The 21,339-nt window shown below is 35.3% G+C and overlaps 1 protein-coding gene across 1 annotated transcript in view; it reads right to left on the bottom strand.

The window, feature by feature from the left end:
* NRK (Nik related kinase) overlaps nt 1-21,339 on the bottom strand; it is a 176,110-nt gene that overhangs the window by 71,389 nt on the left and 83,382 nt on the right. The window contains 7 exon segments of the mRNA XM_032620963.1: nt 3,209-3,384; nt 4,451-4,529; nt 8,663-8,717; nt 10,589-10,719; nt 13,359-13,449; nt 14,948-15,058; nt 18,200-18,325. Coding sequence (XP_032476854.1) covers nt 3,209-3,384; nt 4,451-4,529; nt 8,663-8,717; nt 10,589-10,719; nt 13,359-13,449; nt 14,948-15,058; nt 18,200-18,325 — 769 coding nt within the window.

Here is a 21,339-nt window from a genome sequence, read left to right as displayed (position 1 = left end):
CCACTAAGATCAGGAACAAGACAAGGTTTCCCACTTTCACCACTGTTATTCAACATAGTTTTGGAAGTTTTAGCCACAGAAATCAGACAAGAAAAGAAATAAAATAAATTCAAATCGGAAAAGAAGAAGTAAAGCTGTTACTCTTTGCAGATGACATGATACTATACATAGACAGTCCTAAAGACTCTACCAGAAAACCACTAGAGCTAATCAATGAATTTGCTAAAGTAGCAGGATACAGAATTAATGCACAGAAATCTCTTGCATTCCTATACACTAATGATGAAAACTCTGAAAGAGAAATTAAGGAAACACTCCCATTTACCATTGCAACAAAAAGCATAAAATACCTAGGAATAAACCTACCTAAGGAGACAAAAGACCTGTATGCAGAAAATTATAAGACACTGATGAAAGAAATTAAAGACGATACAAACAGATGGAGAGATATACCATGTTCTTGGATTGGAAGAAACAACATTGTTAAAATGAATCTACCACCCAAAGCAATCTACAGATTCAGTGCAATCCCTATCAAACTACCAATGGCATTTTTCATAGAACTAGAACAAAAATTTTCACAATTTGTATGGAAACCCAAATAGCTAAAGCAATCTTGAGAAAGAAAAACAGAGCTGGAGCAATCAAGCTCCCAGACTTCAGACTATACTACAAAGTTACAGTAATGAAGATAGTATGGTACTGGCACAAAAACAGAAAGATAGATCAATGGAACAGGATAGAAAGCCCAGAGGTAAACCCACACACATATGGTTACCTTATGTTTGATAAAGGAGGCAAGAATATACAATGGAGAAAAGACGGCCTCTTAAGTAAGTGTGCTGGAAAAACTGGACAGCTACATGTAAAAGAATGAAATTAGAACACTCCCTAACACCATGCACAAAAATAAAATGGATTAAAGACCTAAATGTAAGGCCAGACACTATAAAACTCTTAGAGGAAAACATAGACAGAACACTCTATGACATAATTCATAGCAAGATCCTTTTTGACCCACTTCCTAGAGAAATGGAAATAAAAACAAAAATAAACAAATGGGACGTAATGAAACGTAAAAGCTTTTGCACAGCAAAGGAAACCATAAACAAGACGAAAAGACAGCCCTCAGAATGGGAGAATATATTTGCAAATGAAGCAACTGACCAAGAATTAATCTCCTAAATATACAGGCAGCTCATGAAGCTCAATATGAAAAAAACAAAAAACCCAATCCAAAAATGGGCAGAAGACCTAAATAGACATTTCTCCAAAGAAGATATACAGATTGCCAACAAACACATGAAAGGATGCTCAACATCACTAATCCTTAGAGAAATGCGAATCAAAACTACAATGAAGTATCACCTCACACCAGTCAGAATGGCCATCATCAACAAATCTACAAACAATAAATGCTGGAGAGGAAACCAGCAAGGAACACTCTTGCACTGTTGGTGGGAATGTAAATTGATACAGCCACTATGGAGAACAGTATTGAGGTTCCTTAAAAATCTAAAAGTAGAACTACCATACGACCCAGCAATTCCACTACTGAGCATATACCCTGAGAAAACCATAATTCAAAAAGAGTCATGGACCACAATGTTCATTGCAGCTCTATTTACAATAGCCAGGACATGGAAACAACCTAAGTGTCCATCGACAGATGAATGGATAAAGAAGATGTGGCACATGTATACAATGCAATATTACTGAGCCATAAAAAGATATGAAATTGAGTTATTTGTAGTGAGGTGGTTGGACCTAGAGACTGTCATACAGAGTGAAGTAAGTCAGAAAAAGAAAAACAAATACCATTTGCTAACACATATATATGGAATCTAAAAAAAAAAAGGGTCTTAAGAACCTAGGGTTAGGACAGGAATAAAGATGCAGACGTAGAGAATGGGTTTGACAACACAGGGAGGGGGAAGGGTAAGCTAGGACGAAGTCAGAGAATAGCATTGACATATATACACTATCAAATGTCAATTAGATAGCTAGTGGGAAGCTGCCCCATAGCACAGGGAGATCAGCTCGGTGCTTTGTGACCACCTAGAGGGGTGGGATAGGGAGGGTTGGAGGGAGACACAAGAGGGAGGGGATATAAGTCTACATATAGCTGATTCACTTTGCTATATAGAAGAAACTACCAGAACATTTTAAAGGAATGATACTCCAATAAAGACATTTAAAAAAAAAGATTTTAGGACAACTATATTTACATCTTCCATGTAATCTCCATATAATCGTGTCTTTTCCTGCAGGTTACATTTTGAAAATCTTGCAGCTTTGGTAATTAGCGAATTCTCAACTAGATGTGTGGTCTTCCTGTATCCATTTGTGACTGGTCGGCTTCTGTGATGCTGGTCCAATAAATTCTCCACCATGGGTAAATAAATTAATTCCTTCTGCTTCTCACTCCAAAATAAGATATGTATATTTATGTAGATGGAAGGAGCTCACTGCAATCAATCTTAGAGTGAATCTGAGAATGCCTGCTATCTTTTTCAGGCTCCCCCCTTGCTATTCCATTACCACTCAACCCTGCCTGTGGTGCCCTAAGTTAAATGCAGAATATGGTATACAACCTATAAAGTTAGAACTTCCTAAGTAATTTCCTCTGGGTTTGATGAACATTCATCCTGCCATTTTTGACATTAAAATCTAGAAGCTTACTTTTATTTGCATAAATGTGTTCCTTTAATTTCATCTTAAAGTTGGAGGTTCATACATAAAATCAACTTTGTATGGTACACTGATATTACTTCAAAATTAGTAGTCAGTAAATGGATAATTACAAATCCATTTATCTCATTGGAGTTAATTAACATATTAGCCAAAAAAGAATAATAAGATATAGATTTTGTTATCTTTTTTTAAATTTTATTTCTTCAGTTAGGAGTTTTCTTAAAATGAAATTGGCATATCACAAAATTCTTCTGGAGGCCTTCAAAGTCTTTGTAAATATGAACACGTGCCAGTTGTAACTGACAAAAAATTATAATCTTATGTATATATATATGATCAGGTAAGAGATAATGAATTAAATGCATATGGCATATTAGTGGAAAAACTAAATATCAGTGGTCTCAGAATTTTTACTTTCAACCTAATTCTTAAATAATTTTTTCTGAAAATATTTAATAAATTTTGCTCTCATTTGAATATTTATTCCAGTAAAATGAAGATTCACATATTCTACCTTTTTTCTGTCTCTTTTTAATGATTCCAGTAAGGTGCTTCTTTAATGACTCAACAACATGCCCTTCATTTTTTATATTCCGAACAAATGGGTGATGAAGCATGTTTGCAGAAGTAGGACGAAATAAGAAATTTTTTATCATGCACTTTTCCATGAAATTATGGAACTTGCGGGACCTAAAAGAAATGAGTCAAAGAGATAAAAGAGCATTCTCAGGCCTGCCACACCTCCTCCCACCTCCACCCACATGCCACTCTGAAGGTTGTATTTTTGAAGAGAGTTGTCTCTAGCTATTAATAGTCTTTTCAATAGCCAAATATTCTGCAGCTTGACAATATACATTACACAGCAATGCCATTCAAACCTCTGAAGAGGCCAGAGTCAATGGCATTTTCTACCCAAATAATAGTAGAAACTTCAATGAGTTCGGAAGTATGTACATGATAAAAAGTCAAGTGGTGTGAAGGCAATTAAGTGGTTGATGTGATTTATATAGACCATGAGACTAGATTGGTCATCCCACAGTAGTCATACTTTGAAGCCTGAGTGTTTCACTTGACTATATGCACTTTAAGCTATAAAGGTGCCAATGTAATGATCCAGAAAAGGGTGTTAATAGTACCATGACTAATTAATCTTATAAAATGGCCCACAGAAACAGATGTGACCAGAAAGCCTGAATCTGTGGGAAGGGTTAAATTTAATCACAAGGAAGAATGTCTGCAATCAAATCATAGTAACCACTTCTACCAGGAAAGCAATAAATACTAAGAACAAGCAAGAGCTTCAGGTACTAGATCAAAAAGCTTCAGGAAGAAAGATTCCCAAGTTTAGTTGGGCTGTAGCACGCTGAGAGAACAAGTCCTCTTTTCTAGGTCTTTGGATGTTTAGTTTAATGGGTCAAACGACTGGGCTATATATCACAATCACTGACTGCCTATCTGGGCTCAGTGAGAAACTTCTCAAATGGCTTCCATTAGTTCATCCCATTACTGAAGAAATAACTGAATATGTCACTAAATGCCAGGACAGTAATGTCATCACAATATACTATGGAGAGTATTATTTCTGATAGGCTAGCTAGCTCTTAATGAACACTAGTCATTTAGACTCCCTTACTTAAGGTATTGGTTTTCAGGAATATTGTCCAATAAGGATGTTGAAGCAGGACTGACCAAATGAATTCTGCTACATAAAAATATCAGGTTAATGTGTTTAAGAGATTAAGTCATTCATCTTTACCATCCGCTGGATTTGACTTTGGGAGCAGATTCTCGCAAAATAACGAATAGGGCTTCCAAAGGCTGAAGGTTACACAGGGCTGCAAAGTAAAATAGATAAGCTTAGAATGAGTAATAAGGGTAGCTACAGAACACACTTCTTATTCCAGAGGGGATTCTCACTATTCTTTCACATATCATGCTGAATAGATACTAAGGAATAGATACAAAAGAATGTAGTTAGAGGAAAGCTGATTTTAACACAAACAGTCCATTATATAAGATCCTAAAGCTTCACTATTGCCAGGTGTGACAAATAATAATAAATTACACTAGATAAAAATTTTGAAATGTGTGATTGATAATTTATATCTAGAGAAGTAAACAATACAGGTGGAGACAAGCACTCTTCTGTGTTTTTGTACTGCAGGTATCTACAGTTGTAAAATTGGAATATGTAATTATAGGCTGAAAAAGTCAACCAGACTAATAACTATTTGCAATAATATATAAACAATGATTTAGTAGTCTAAAAAGAGGAGAATAATCTGTTTTGGAAGCTGACAGTCCTAGGAAAAGAAGTAGATAGAGTAACTATTAAGAACACACCCTCTAGAGTAAGATCATCTGTGTTCAAATCCTAATTCTACCTTTGTGACCTTGGGCAAATTACTTAACCTCTCTGTGCCTTGGTTTCTTCATCTTAAAAACAGGAAATATATCAAGAATTCCTTCAAAGAGTTGCTATGAGGATTAAATGGCAACCTACATATAAAAGTGTCTGGCACAGAGTAAGCACTTAATAAATATTAGCTATTGATATTATAAGATTTTAACTATCTGGCACCTCAATTCTGTGCCAAATTACTAGACTTTCATTCTCTTTTTTTGGACACACAGCCATACAAAGAAAAGCCTATTCCAATATGTGGTATATAATTTCATTACCTCATTGGCTTGGGAATTCTGGGATTTTCCGTAAGTGTTTAAATATGTGTCTCACTTCACTTATTTCCTCTTGTGTTTTGATTAAAGAAAACAGGCAGTGCAATAATTCCCCCAAAGGAAAGCCATAGTGTAAATTTCATCTAACACTAGAAGTGTGCCATTCATCTGAGGACATTTTGATATTAATAACTCTTTAGAGGCATCCTTCCTCTCCCAAAATACATCTCCAGAGAAATTACAATGTCGAACTGGCCTCTCATAGTAGTAGAAAGAAACTCCCCAGGGTAATTTCATTAGAGTAATATAAAGGCAATTGTTCAAAGGTCAAACTTTTGTTTCAATTACATGGGTAAAAATTAATAGAAGGTGCAGGTATATAATTGAGGGCAAAATTAGCCCCCAGCTCAAAACATCCGGATAATATTTGATTCTCTTCATTCCTTTACTGTGTCCAATCAATCACCAGAATCTGTCCTTTAAACATATTGTAAGTAAATTTTTACAATATTAAGCAGTTGTCATTTATTAACATCTGAGCATCTCAGTTAACTAACAACATCTTCAGTGTCAAGAGTTAGGGCATAGGCTGGGTAAGTTTTCATGAAAGGAAAGGAGAAGTCCACAAATGAATGAGGCATAGGGTGGGTACAAGAACTATGTCAAACAGCAATTGTGGAGGTTTCCTATATTGTTTAATTTTAGGAATTCCAGTTAATGTCCCCTTCACCCCATATATCCTAATGTTGCCTAAATTTTCACCATTAGAGGCTCATTCCTTTGAAGTAGTAAATCTACTTTAAAAATACATATCTTGATAGATTAGAAACATTAAACTGGGTGTAGTTTGAATTATTTTAAATAACGTGGTTTAACACCTACAATATGTTGAGATCCAAAGGAATCTTCTGAATATTGAAGAAATGGGTCTCCTGATGGGACAGGGGTAAAGACACTCAGGTAAAGATTGATCTGGGGTGTAAGGGAAGGACACTACAAGGAATAGAAGTAGGACTATAAACAAGCATGTCTGATAGTATTACAAACAATCTCTACAACACCAAGGAGAATGCTAACATAGGGAAAGATACAGTTCTGATTAAGGTAAATTGGCTGGTGTAGATCCTTGACAAGGAAGGAGAGTTGGAGTAAACTGTCAATCCAGTCCTGCTTCTCCAGGCAACGATTCACTTTTCTACAAAAAACAAAGAAACTAAGAACTACACATATTCAATATTAATTGAGCTATAATATTCTGGTGTTTCAATAACTACTAGCAATGTTCTGGCCTTGGTTTAAAGGACTGCACATCAAATTTGAATTTCTATCCAGAATCCAAGGACTTAAAGTCCTGATGTGCAAGGGTCCTGATTCTCTCTCCTCTGAGAGTCCCTACAGCACCCTTTTAGTGAGAAGGTATTCTCTATTTCTTTTTACTTCCCTGGGAGAGACTCACCAAAGGCAGAAGGGGATTTTGTTATTTGGAACTCAGAGGTAATTATCACATAACTGTCACTTTGGAAGGCCATCCTTTCTGAGATGATAAATATCACAACCTGGGGGATTTCTGTATTTAAATTGATGACAGCCATTCCCATCCAAAATTAATACTCCAGGCAATAAAGAAGACTGATGAAAGACAAATGTTTTAGCAGTATGGCTATTTCAAGTTGTTCATGACTAAAGTTGCACCATTCCAATGACTACTTATCCAGGCATACTGGTCCTATTTTCTACTGTGAGTTAAGAATCTCCTGGTCCTCAGCTATCTTTTGCAAAAAGTTGCCATTTGTGTATTCTGTGAAGAACTCCCTCTCTGTATTTCTTCTGTGAGTTGCTCATTACACCTCTTTTCTCCAATGATTTATTATTTTAGAATAAAAAAGTGAAACCAAAAAACGTGAATCAAAAAGTACAAATCTGCAAAATGTAGAAAGCTAGTCTTTTTGGAAAGACAATAGAAATAATATACTACTTGATGTAGTCATTCATCCTAACCAAATACATGCATCAATATTCATGAAATACAATATGTGTATTTAAAGAGAGCAAGAGAGGAGGAGGAAGAGGAAGAGTGGAGGAGCTCAATATAATTTAAGCATGTTTCATAAAGAGAAATAATCATGAGATAATGAGGAATAATATGTACCTTCCCAGTTTCATCTCAATTATATATATGTGGAGTAAACAATTTTTCCATCATTTAAAAACTCACCCAATATAGGTACTTTGTAGTTTTTTGGGCACTAACAGAGACGCAGCAGTGACCTGATCTCCACATCTGGCTCAGCTTTAATCCAAGCCCGTTCTATGATATGTGATATTCCAAGGAACACCAGGAATTCTTAACAATTATGTTACCACTATTTCTACTCCCATTAGCCTTGAAACACAGTGATAATATAGTAGATACTGTGCAGATGAAGCAGGTAGGGACATGGGAACCTACAAGATCTGCTTGGAGAGGGAGAAGCAAAGCAATTCCAACCCCTGCCCCCTGACACACACACACTCCAGGCACTTCTCTCACTTCTCATCAATACTAGGAATGTATTTATTATTTATATCCTTGGATTTAGGTATTGAGGACAACAAATATGCTCTGCTTATGGGGTCATACATTAGATGGTTATTAATCATTTATACACAAGTTCACATTCTATTTTCACTTTCCTATCAGAAAACAGTGTCCTGAGAGAACAGAATGCTGACAGGTCATTTAAATGATGGGAAGGAGGGGGAAACAAGAGGAAATGAAGCCTTCTGAACAATTAGGGGCAATGAAGTGGCTGATAGGAGCAAGGAAGGCACCAATGATGAGCTAGACTGACTCCAAAGGAAAATAAAAAACTTACTTCTCAATGTTGTTGAGGATTGGCTCAATTAAAAGGAACTACTGGGGGATTTTCTCAACAGTCACAGTCTGAAGTAGTAGCAGTGTATAACTATAAATGTTTGGGAACCTAAATATTCCACCAGTGAATATGTACTGAATGCCTTTATATTCTGTTTGGTTAGGACTATCAGGACCAAACGTTATTGAGGCTAAATTGAAACAACACTCAATCATCCTAAAATAAGATATCTTAAGAGAGAAAAATACAAACTCTTCTTATAGACATATCTGGCCATTCTGACTGCAGTGTTTGGTAAGCAGGAAAAGGCCACCATTTATAGTTTGGCACATAGTGTGGCACCTTTGTAGCCAGTACAAGCTAGCTAGTACAAGTGACAGATTTGTACAACATGTTTCCCTAACTTTGAACAAACAACAAATATTTTTACTCACGAGGAGCCCCTTCAGCCATTTCAATAGCAGTGATTCCCACGGACCACACATCACTCTGCAAAAGAAAAGATGATCAAAAAAAAGTCACTTAAAAATGGGAAACTGATAGTATTTAGAATCTCAAAACAATCTTTGGCTGAGGGGAGATGTCAATGCTACAGCCATTTTATGGGTTTTCTATAATGGGGCTTCATTATAGACTGATGTTATAGGAAGATCTTATTTGACCCTGTGACCAGCCAGTACTACACTACATAACCAGTTGACATGGGATGGGATTCAATGTGAAGAAAATTTATCTTGGATGTATTGCTATTGTTACCTTAACTGAAATAACAGAAGGACTTTGTTGTAAAGAAGTCCTATCACATACTACTAGCTGTAAAGAAGTTGGATCTTAGGTAAATGATTTAACTCTTTGCATCTCAATTTCATCCTATGTAGAGATGATAATGGTATACACATCATAGAACTAGTATAAGTATTAAATGAAATACTATATATAAGCACTTCAGCAGTTCCTTGAATATAGTATATTGAAGATAGAATTATTATAATTCTAGGAAATTATATTCTAGGAGGCTCTAGGAAATGACCCTCACTACTATTAACTGTACTTTGGTTTTTAGAATGTGGAAAGGGCACAGGGCTAGAGGTGCACTGTTTGGCTTAATGACTCCTAAGCAAGTTAACTGAATTGTTAAAACACCTGTTTATAGTTGTCTTAGCTTCAAAGGGTTGTTGTGATGGTTTAAGTTTTCTTTAAGTTACATGGGACTAAAAATTAAAGACATATAATTAAAATGGGTGAAAGTCCTTGGAAGACTGCCAAAAATTGTACAGCTATAAAACATTATTTTTTTACAGCAAGCCACTTAAAGAACATTACACTTCCATTGTCTCCATAGCTCCTAATAGTACTGGGCTATAATAAGCTCTCATCAGGTCTGCTTGCAGATCAAGCAGGGGGCATTTAAGGGAAAGGGAAAAGAGATGAAACTTGAATTAATCAACTTCAAGTATTGAGTCCTAGGTCCCATACAACGAAACCACAATGAATTGTTTGGATGACTTATGATGTGGAGAGTGAGTGTGGTTTTTCCAGTCTATAGCAAATGGAGAGTTTTCTTTCCACACCAGCTTTTTGAAATGTGTACATAGATGTATATTGTCCAAATTGCAGCTTCAGTGGAAAATTTAATAAATAGCATGAATTGTTACTTAATTTGTCTATTCCACTGATTTTCTGTGGTTTGGAGGTGAACCATGCCAAGGATTTTCTCCATTACTCTTAGTAATCAAATTATTATTTTTTTCTCTCTGGAGCTAAGTTACTGGGGATTAATAATTGGCTTTACATTTATTCATTTTTAAGTTTACAAAGCACTCTGTCCCTGGAAGTTAAATTTCCATATAAAGCCACATAATATAATATTTTTACCAAGAAGTTGCAAGCAATATGAACTAGACATTCTTCCTCAAATACGGATAACTCCCAATGGTCTACTTTGTCTATATTCTTAGAAAATATTATTTTTATGCACATCATTAAACCACATATAGGAACAGTGTCTAGCATTTCTTATTAGAGTCTATGTGAAAGAAGGAGCTGCCTGCTTTTTACAGGGAAATCAGCTTGATGCTTTCCGATGACCTAGAGGGGTAGGATAGGGAGGGTGGGAGGGAGGCTCAAGAGGGAGGTGATATGGGGTTATATGTATACATATAGCTGATTCACTTTGTTGTACAGCAGAAACTAACACAACATTGTAAGCAATTATACTCCAATAAAGATATAAAAAAGAATACATTAAAAGAATAAAAAGGGAACTGCCTGCTTTTTATTCTTTTATTTCATAAATTAAAATAAAAAGTCAAAAGTCCTTTCCAAAATTTGATTCCTACTATCTGAATCCTTACACTTACTCTGTAATCATAGGAGCGTCTGGGGTCCTCGTCACAGTCAATCACCTCAGGTGCCATCCAGTATGGTGTCCCAATGAAGCTATTTCTCCTCCCATTAGTTCTGCTCACCTGGGCACTCACTCCAAAATCCACTGCAAAATTCATTTGTCAAAATAATTAATCAGTAACAAAAAGGTCAATAAATTATTGCTTTAACTTGGAAAGCCAATACAAAAGCCACAATGGATAACAGATTTTCATTCCAGCCCAGCAAACTTTACCATGAAGTCTACTCCAGGAACACTGGGAAATAGGCTTTTGCTGGTATTTATGTTGGAAAGAGAATCAGCAGTGCTATTATAAATCTACAGTAGGTTTGGCTGAATGTTTACCATGAATATTAAAAATAAAGTTCCATCAGTACACCCTGAACCTCTGAAGTGATAACATATGTAGTATTTGGACCTGCCACCAAGATGGAGGAAGACCAGCACTATAAGCAACATCTAAGAAATCTAAAACTTATTAGTACTTTATTAGGAAGTCTCATTTATGATATTAGAAAGCCCTACCACACTGATAAAGAAAAAGGAATTTATGATAAAATTTAGTTTAAGTTCTTCTACAGATCTTCTGAATCAGATGCAAATATTTACTGCAGTATCCATATCTTAGCTTAGACTATAAAAGATCAGTCTTCTATTCATCTGTGGGATATATTATATGAAAATATTTAGTATGGTATCCTTAGAAACAGACAGAAAAAAGGCTAAAGTAGACTGGGGTTATTTAGTCCAGAAAAATAAGACAGGGATGAAAAATGAAGTAGATTTCCTAATTTAGAATGGTTTCCAGGAATCTAGAGGATGGCTAACAACCTTGACTGAAAAGTAGTTTAAAGAACTTGGGAAAGGAAAAGAAAAATTTTAAAGTTAAGAGTTTAAGGCAGTGTTAAAGGAAGGACTAAGAAGAACAATAACAACAAAATGTCCATAATATATGAAAATCATCATTGGGTGTTGCACGATCTCATTAGCTAGATATTTTATTGAGAATAGGTTACATCAGAGCTCAGCATTTTCACTATCCCTGAGGGCCAACGTTAAGGGCCAAGAAATACCTATGAAGGCCATAAACTGATATATGACATTCAGAGAAGAAAATGAAAGGAGAAAAGACTGGAAGAAACAGTGATGAATGGAAGAAAAGGGAAAAAAGAAAAGCTGAAGTTAAAAGTAGAGATGAGACCCCAGCAGTGGCATCATTCACCTTTTCTTTAAAGACCTAGGTACCAGAATATGAGGATTATTGATCAATTGCAATTGCAACAGAATCACTGTCCAGTCTCTTTCCTTTCTGTTACTCCCTTTGGCTGTCATTGAGTTTGGTTTCTGCAACTTTCTCCTTATAACATGTTGTTTAAAAATATGCTGGGATCTAAGAAATCTAAAACCAAATGTATAAGGATTGTGTATATAATAAGCCTGATTAAATTTTACTCTAGTGCTAAAAGGTCTCTCCTACAGAGTCAAGTACATGATCTTTAGTGCATGGACTTTGTGACAGGTTTTTCAGTGGCTTTTCACGTATTTACAATTTCTCTTCTGTGTTGCAAATGGTAGGGCTGGCCAGCAACTTGACCCAGATATATGGTAGTGCTGCCACATGTGAACAGAGTAGCTGTGTGACATACTATCTACCCTGCACACTTGAATGTGAGATCCAAATGACTCTCATGAATTTTAACACAGTGTCTTAAAATTCTGTTTCTAGCTTTGTAGCTTGTAGACACAAAATACACAGTACATTTTCTTGAAATTAATTTTCACTTATTTTAAGAACAATTATTGCCTCATGCTTCTTCCAGAAATATTCAGTGAAAAGCATTCTCAGTGAATGAACAAACTCTCTTCTTTAGTTATATTTATTTAGCAGAAAAATGGGAATGATTTTAAAGTCATGCTAGAGACATGGTAGGCAAGAATTGATATAATTAAAAAGTAATGCAGGGTTTGATACCAGTGATTTTATGTTCTATTGTATATATCAGTGAGGTCATCTGCATTACATAGTACTGACATTATTCATATGGTATTATTTAAAAACAAATCAACAATATTTATTTTAAACCTTAAAAGGTGTAATATATTGTCCCCTGTGTGCCTGTGAGACATTATGTGTAGTTTTTCAAATAAATTATGCCATTCTGAACCCTGGAATAGAAAGCCAGGAACTTTTTGGTATTTTGATTTCTAATTCTCAATTTGATTTGGATATTACTGGAGCATTATTTCTAACTGATATCAGTTCTTTAAATATTTGAGGGGAAATTCCAATGAAGCAATTTGTGCTTAAGTCATTTAAAAGTTCTTTGATTTTCTTTGGAAAATATGGCTCTGTGATGTGGAAGAATTGTCTTTTTGTTTAATCCTTGTCCATGGCGCAGAAACTTGCACATGGTAAATACTCAATTCAATTGTTAAAATAAATGTAATAGCTGAATCTATTAGAGGGTTAAGCAATGATCAAAATGTAAAAATCCTATTATACTTGAAAAGTTGTTTTTATCTACATGATTTCAGAGAAGAAGTTAAGTGCATCTTTCTCTTGTCCCAACCTCCCTTCCCAAACAAATTTTCAAACTTTGACTTGTTTTGCAGGCAGGGAAGACACGGCCTAAATAAGTAGAGGGGATTGTTAGTGACATGATAGAAAACACAGTAATCTTAAAGGATTTTTCTCTATTAAGATATTTTGGGCCTCACTTAAAGTATTACAAGAATAAACTTACCTAGTTTTACTTCAGCATTATGAGTCAGTAGCACATTCTGACCTTTGATGTCCCGGTGAATTACACGGTGTGCATGAAGATGAGCTAAGCCCTGCATATATATACATATATATATATATATATACACATTTATATTAAAAAGCAACATCAGTATATATTTTTCTCTTTTTCTGGTACTCTTCTTAGTATTTTTGAAAAAACTTTTGGTAAGAAAAATGGCCCAGATTTGCATTTTTCAGACAAAATTCTTTCTTTAGGCTGGAATTGCTACAACCAGTTCCCAGAAATACTACTTTTGGCTATAAGGAAAGGAAAATAAATCAGGACACCCATGAAAGAAAAAAAAGACCAAAAATTAATGTTTGTATACATTGGGCCATTTACCGTCCTTTCTAGCCTCCATTTTTCCAACGAACCATATGAGTAAAGACCTGGATATCTTAAATATCATAGCTCGCATTGTTTTACTCTATTCCTCATCCAACCATTTGTTTAGTCCAAAATATTTTCTAGTCAACCTTGTAGGCTGAGAATTTGGGGGAATATGGAAATTCATTTTAAAGCATTTGCCATTTGTATTGGCTTACCATGCTGTCTCCAGACCATTCACCACTAAAACTAACCCTTGACCTGGCTAACCCATGCCCTGGCTTCAGTGAGATTGCTCTAGATACGAACTGGGGATTAATAACAGAACTAACAGTAAAAACAGCTAATATTTATTGGGTCCTTATTCTTGGCCAAGCACTTTGCTAAGTGCTTTACGTGGAGTAAATTACTAAGTCCTTATAGCAACCCTTTAAGGAAGGTGCTAATACCACCCCAAATTACAGATGAAGAAAATGAGATTTGGAGAAATTAAGTAATTGGCTCAAGGACACACAACTAATACATGATGAACCAGAATTTAAACTCAGTCCAGAGTTTGCACTCTTAATATTTACACTATTACCACAAGTGAATCCAATTAAGATGACAGGAAAGACATTCTAATCTTTTATCAGTGGTGCTGTTCAGTTCTGTTAATATCCTTCTTGGGTGACCCTAAGCACTTAAGACACAAAGAAAAATTTGAGTTTTGTAGATCAAGAAGATTGGCACTTTCATCCAATTTGGTGTTAAAAATAAGGAACGTTTTAAAAGTAAGCCATTATTCAGAGAGAATATCTGTCTGCAAAACAGTTTGTAGATGGTTTGGAGCCATTGAGTAAAACACTGACTTCTCAACTTATCTTAATCTCTAATGACAGTGCTATGCTTTTTTAAAAAAAGAACTTTAAAAATCATAACAACATAATAAATACTCCAAGTTGTCATATCCCTGATCCACTGAACACTACAGTCTGACTTTGACAGAGCCATTAAAGGCCATGAGTTGGAAGGACCTGGTTAGCCATCTGCTGGTGTACCTTAAAGTTTAAGGACATCATCTGAAAATCTGCTTTCTCTAAAGCCTTTTTCAGTATCCTGACCCATAAGTTATGTTTAGAATTCTCAAATCATCCTCTATGAGCAGGTATAAGGTACATTGTATATATTACCACCAGGTTTTTTCAAGACCAGGGGAGAATGACTATATGAATGCTCACCTGGAGGATTTCTCGGCAGATATAAGCAATCCAATCTTCTTTCAAACTCTGATTTCTGGTCATTCTCACTACATCAGTGACTGAGCCTGCTGCACATAACTCCATCACCATCTGCAGGGAAGCCAGCAAAGTATCAAGGTTTAGGAAGTAATTCTCTGAAAATATCTGGAGAGTTTTAGTTCATATGGCTTGTATTTATATGCAATGTTTAGACACTAAGACATTGCAAAGACTGGCTCAATTGTCTGGTAGAATGAAAAAGAACTGGGAAAAAACCCAAAAATCTGTGGAGGGAGAGAAGGCAGGTACCACACCAGGGATTTTTAACCAGGACCTGGGATTTGAGCTAAGCCTTGAAGGATAGGTAGTATTTGTACCTGCTGAGAAAGAAAAATGTTCAGTTTATTGAAAACCGAATAAGACTTGCCTTTAGAAAGAAGCTTGTACAGGGGTAAGTCTGAGTGATGACTGGAGTAGAACAAAAAACACAGTTGAGGGAATAGTTTGCAGGTGGAGAAGCAGGATGTGGAGGATCTCAAAACAATTTACACTTCAACATTAAGACTAGATTTTTTTAAATTGTTGTTTTATTTTCAAATTCTAGAATATTTTCCCCAAGAAACTGGCAAAATACAACTCCAAGGGGGAAACTGTCAGTTCCATTACTGTAGGGCATTTTTTTCCAAATAACTTTACTGCTAAAGAAAATCTATTTTAAGGTTAATATTTTGACAGTGTCTCATTCAGATTTTACTTTATTAATAAATGCAATTTCTCAGGAAATTTATTTTTCCCACTAATGAATTAGGTGCCCAACTAGTAAATTTGCTTCCCTATATTAGCTAATTAGAGGACTGACCAATGTGAAGGAGAATGTAACTATTATAATCAACTTGACAAACTTTAAGCACAGGTTTATGCATTAGTGCCCATGTCAATACTAACTTGCCAGTAGAACAAGACATGCCTTTTTTTTTTTTTTTTTTAAACATCTTTATTGGGGTATAATTGCTTTACAATGGTGTGTTAGTTTCTGCGCCTTTTTTAAAAATAAGTGTAGGTAAGTTAATTATTGCCATAGATGAAGGGAAGCAAAAGGATAAACCCCAAATCATGAATATTCAAAAAGTCTACCTTATTTCCTTTTGGAATACTAAGATTTTCTTTTCAGAAAATTACTCCCTTATTTTATATTTGTTCACAACTGATATATCATGTGTCTTTTACCTGAGTACACTCTCCCAAAAAAGAAGAAAAGAAAAACAGCCTAACAAAATCAATAATACAGATAAACCCAAAAGGTTAATTTTCATGTCAAGTATATCAAACAGGCACAACATATACACTGTGGTAATGGAAGAAAAGGGGCTCATTTTGAATCACGACAAACATGAATTAAAGCCATTCACTAAGATGAACATTGGAAAATCTTGCTAGTATTACCAGAGTCAGAAGAGCTCTACTGTGAAAGGAATGCAAGGCATTCTCATTTTCCTGGCTTTGTAAGCACAGTGCCTGGCACATACATTTTATACATGGTAATTATTTAGTCATTTACTTCCTATGTGTTCTGATTAACATGGGAAAGAAAGTGTGAATGGTCCCATGAAAATTCTTACCTCAACAAATAACTTTTGCATGCAGTGCCTATTCATCCTTCAGATCTCAGTGCAAGAAAAAGTTTCTCAAGGAAGAGTTTCCCATTCCTTAACTTAGATTCCTTTGTTATTTGCCCACACAGAAGCATGTTATTTCCCTTCTGACAAATTATACATTTATTTGTGTGATTATTTGATTGATACTTGTCTTTGCAAGTAAACTTTAAGTTCCAGTGAGCCAGGGTCATGTCAATTCAGCTTACCATGGTATTCCCAGCATCTAGCAAAGCCTGGCAAGTCGATGGGTTTCGAATGAATAGATGTTGAATGACTAAACAAATTGAGCACTAAGAAACATATCTAATCAGTAGACTGCCATACTGTCAGGAGGAAAAAACTTGTAAGTAAAAATATATTAAAAGACAAATGTTGTATGCCCCCACAAAAGAAAAAGAAAAACAGTAGCTGCGAAAAATGTGCAGTGATATTTAATAAAATCTGAACTGGAATTGTCAGAGAATAGAGGATTTAGTTAACTGGACATTTGGGAGAAAATAGGGTTAAATCGAAGATCTCTAAATTTCAGGGTTCTCGAAGTGTGGTACCCAGACGAATAGCATCAACATCACCTGTAAACTTGTTAAAAAGTCCAAATTTGTGGACCCACACCCCAGATCAATTGAATCAGTAACTCTGTGGGTGGGGCCCAGCAATGTGTGTTTTATCAGGATCCCCATGAAATTCTGATGGAGGCTAAAGTTTGAGAACCACTGTTTCAATTCAATCCCTTGTTGAAAACCATTTTTTGTCCACTATCCTGCTTCCTAAAGTTCACACATAAAATGTAACAGAATCTTTCTTTGACTCTTGAAGATCCTGAAAAGTCTCAGTCATTATTTTTTAAAAAAATGCTACTCTTGACTTGGACTAGAAATCGAAATGTAAGCAAGTGTACACCGACCCCAGATTATGTTTTAAATATTCCTTTTTAAATAAAGATATCGTTGATCAAAGCTCATTTTCTTGTGATTTGATTACGTCTCCTATAGGGGGAGGCAGCAACAATTCTGGTAACTGTAGCATGGGTCTCATTTAGCCTCTAAAATTTATATCTTCATTGATTTGTAATTCATGATACTATAGGCATGAAGCCTAAGAAAAGGATGTCAACTAACCACTTAGAAAACAGTTTCTAGGAATTATGTTTAAACATAAGTGTATATACTTAGCAAACACTTAAATTGCATTCATATGCTCTTCCCAAATGTGAATTAGAATCTATATTTATCCAGTCATTATTCCCAGGTCCATCAGGTAGTCTCCTTAGCTATACCTTTAATTTACAAGTAAATGTAGTAACTACATAAAGTTAAAAGCAACAAAACTCTATTAAAAAATATGTTAGATATTTCCAGTGTTCGAGCCTTCTCCCATCCTACCCCTGAGCCCCTTGACAGGCACTTAATTTATTTTTCCATATTTTATCACTCCCATATCCAGGAATCAGAGCACTTTTTTTTCCATACTACTTTGATCAGTTGAATGCTTAAGTTTTCCTGTAGGTTTACAAAAATGACATCTCAGCTTATGAAAGTTTATGCCCTCAAGTGAGACTTAGTCTTATGCAATAAGATCAAGGTAACTGAATACACACCCAAAGTTGATGTCTCTGGCCAGGGGGACTCAGCTTGAAAAATGCACCATAGAAGGACACAATGTTCTTGTGGAAAGAGTACTTCTTCAAAAGGTTGAGTTCAGTCCTGAGATCTTCTTCTTCATCCTGTAGAATAAGAATAGACAATAAAATTCCGAAGCTATGCCACTCAATGACTATGGGACCCTAAACTATAGTAGATCAAAGAAGGAGAATCCTATGGCAACCCATTATATCCCACAGCAATTTATAATAAGATCTCAACCAGAATTGTCAGAATGGAGATCTGGGGTTAACTGGGAATTTGGGAGAAAATAAAGGTTAATTAAATATCTTTTAATTCAATGGTTCTTTAAGTGTGATCCCTGGACCAGCAGCAATGGCCACTGTGTAAAGTTTTTACTAACTGGAATCACCCAATTAAAGTGTAAAATTCAATGGTTTTCAGCATATTTACAAAATTATTCAACCATCACCACAATCAATTTTAGAACATTTTTATCACCCCAAGAGGAAACCCCATACCCTTTAGCTATCACCCCCAAATTCTGCCACACACATTCCAGCTTTAGGCAACCACAAATATATTTTCTATCTCTGTAGATTTATCTATCTTTAACATCTTATATAAATGAAAATCATACAGTATGTGAACTTTTGTGACTAGCTTTTTTTTCCCAGAATTCATCCATTTGTAATACATATCAGTATTTCATTCCTTTTCATTTACCATTCATCAACTGAAGGAGTTAGTTCTACCCTTTGGCTCTTATGAATAATGCTGCTATGAGCATTCATATCAATTTTTTGTGTGGATATGTTTTCATTTATCGTTGGTATATACCTAGAAGTGAAATTGTTAGGTCAAATGGTAATGCTATATTTAACATTTTGTTGAAATGTCAAACGTTTCCACAGTGGCTACACCATTTTACATTCCCAGATCAATGATGGTTCTCATTTCTCTATAACCTCACCAACACTTATTATTTTCTGTTTTATTATAACCATCATAGTGGGTGGAAAGTGGTAACTCATTGTGGTTTTGATTTGTAATTCCCTAAAGACTGATGGTGTTAAGGATCATTTTATGGGCAGAGGCATGTCTAATAGAATATCTTTGCCCCTATTTTTAAATTGGGTTAATAGTCTTTTTATTATTGAACTGTAAGATTTATTTATATATTCTATATATAAGTACTCTATAAGTGTATGATTTGCAAATATTTCCTCCCATTCTGCACGTGCTCGTTTCACTTTCTTGATAGTGCCTTCTGACGAACAAAATTTTTAATTTTGATGAAGTCCAATTTATCAATTTCTTGTTTTGTTGATTGTACTTTTGGTGTCATATGTAAGGATTCATTGCAAATCCAAGGTCATGAAGATGAACTCCAATTTTTCTTCAAAACATTTTATAGGTTTAGCTCTTAAATTTAGGATTTTTATCCATTTTGAGTTAATTTTCATATAAAGTAGGGGACTAACTTCATTCTTTTACATGTGGATATCCAGTTGACTCAGCATCATTTGTTGAAAAGACTAGTCTTTCCCTATGAATTGTCTTTTCACCCATGTCAAAAATTAGTTGACCACAGATATATGGAAATAGTTCTACTTCACTGATCTATGTATCTATCCTTATGCTTGCACCACACTGCCTTGATTAATTTGTGATTGACTGAAGTTTAAAGGTATTGGTTTGATTTGTCCTATCTTTTTAAATGCTGAAATTCATTATTTTCCTAATCATTACAGTGGTAAATATGTAAAAAAATACTATCTATCTATCTATCTATCTATCTATCTATCTAGAGAGATAAGTGGTCTGAATTCCTACTAGCTATAAATTTCATTTCATTGTAAATAAACAAAGCTCTCCTACAGCATCTATAAAAGTTCAATTTATATAAACTTTTCAGGAATACTATTATTGTACAAAGTGAAATATATTTGTAGTATGTAAAAAAAGACTTTTATTTTTTAAACATCTTTATTGGAGTATAATTGCTTTACAATGGTGTGTTAGTTTCTGCTTTATAACAAAGTGAATCAGTTATACATATACATATATCCCCATATCTCTTCCCTCTTCCATCTCCCTCCCTCCCACCCTCCCTATCCCACCCCTCTAGGCAGTCACAAAGCACTGAGCTGATCTCTCTGTGCTATGCGGCTGCTTCCCACTAGCTATCTATTTTACATTTGGTAGTGTATAAATGTCCATGGCAATCTCTCACTTTGTGCCAGCTTACCCTTCCCCCTCCCCATATCTTCAAGTTCATTCTCTAGTAGGTCTGCGTCTTTGTTCCCGTCTTGCCCCTAGGTTCTTCATGACCATTTTTTTTGTTTGTTTCTTAGATTCTATATATATGTGTTAGCATACAGTAATTGCTTCTCTCTTTCTGATTTACTTCACTCTGTATGACAGACTCTAGGTCCATCCACCACACTACAAATAACTCAATTTCGTTTCTTTTTATGGCTGAGTAATATTCCATTGTATATATGTGCCACATCTTCGTTATCCATTCATCTGTTGATGGACATTTAGGTGGCTTCCATGTCCTGGATACCGTAAATAGAGCTGCAATGAACATTGTGGTCCATGACTCTTTTTGAATTATGGTTATCTCAGGGTATATGCCCAGTAGTGGGATGGCTGGGTCGTATGGTAGTTTTATTTTTAGTTTTTTAAGGAAACTCCATACTGTTCCCCATAGTGGCTGTATCAATTTACATTCCCACCAACAGTGCAAGAGGGATCCCACACCCTCTCCAGCATTTATTGTTTGTAGGTATTTTGATGATGGCCATTCTGACCGGTGTGAGGTGATACTTCACCGTAGTTTTGATTTGCATTTCTCTAATGATTGGAGATGTTGAGCATCCTTTCACGTGTTCGTTGGCAATCTGTATACCTTACTTGGAGAAATGTCTTTTAGGTCTTCTGCCCGTTTTTGGATTGGGTTGTCTGTTTTTTCGATATTGAGCTACACGAGCTGTTTATATATTTTGGAGATTAATCCTTTGTCCGTTGATTCATTTGCAAATATTTTCTCCAATTCTGAGGGTTGTCTTTTCGTCTTCTTTATGGTTTCCTTTGCTGTGCAAAAGCTTTGAAGTTTCATTAGGTCCCA

This window comes from Phocoena sinus, chromosome X (assembly GCF_008692025.1).
Source record: "Phocoena sinus isolate mPhoSin1 chromosome X, mPhoSin1.pri, whole genome shotgun sequence".
Taxonomy (NCBI): Eukaryota; Metazoa; Chordata; class Mammalia; order Artiodactyla; family Phocoenidae; genus Phocoena; species Phocoena sinus.
The sequence above is the reverse complement of the archived record's forward strand: the minus strand, read 5'-3'. Positions and strand labels throughout refer to the sequence as shown.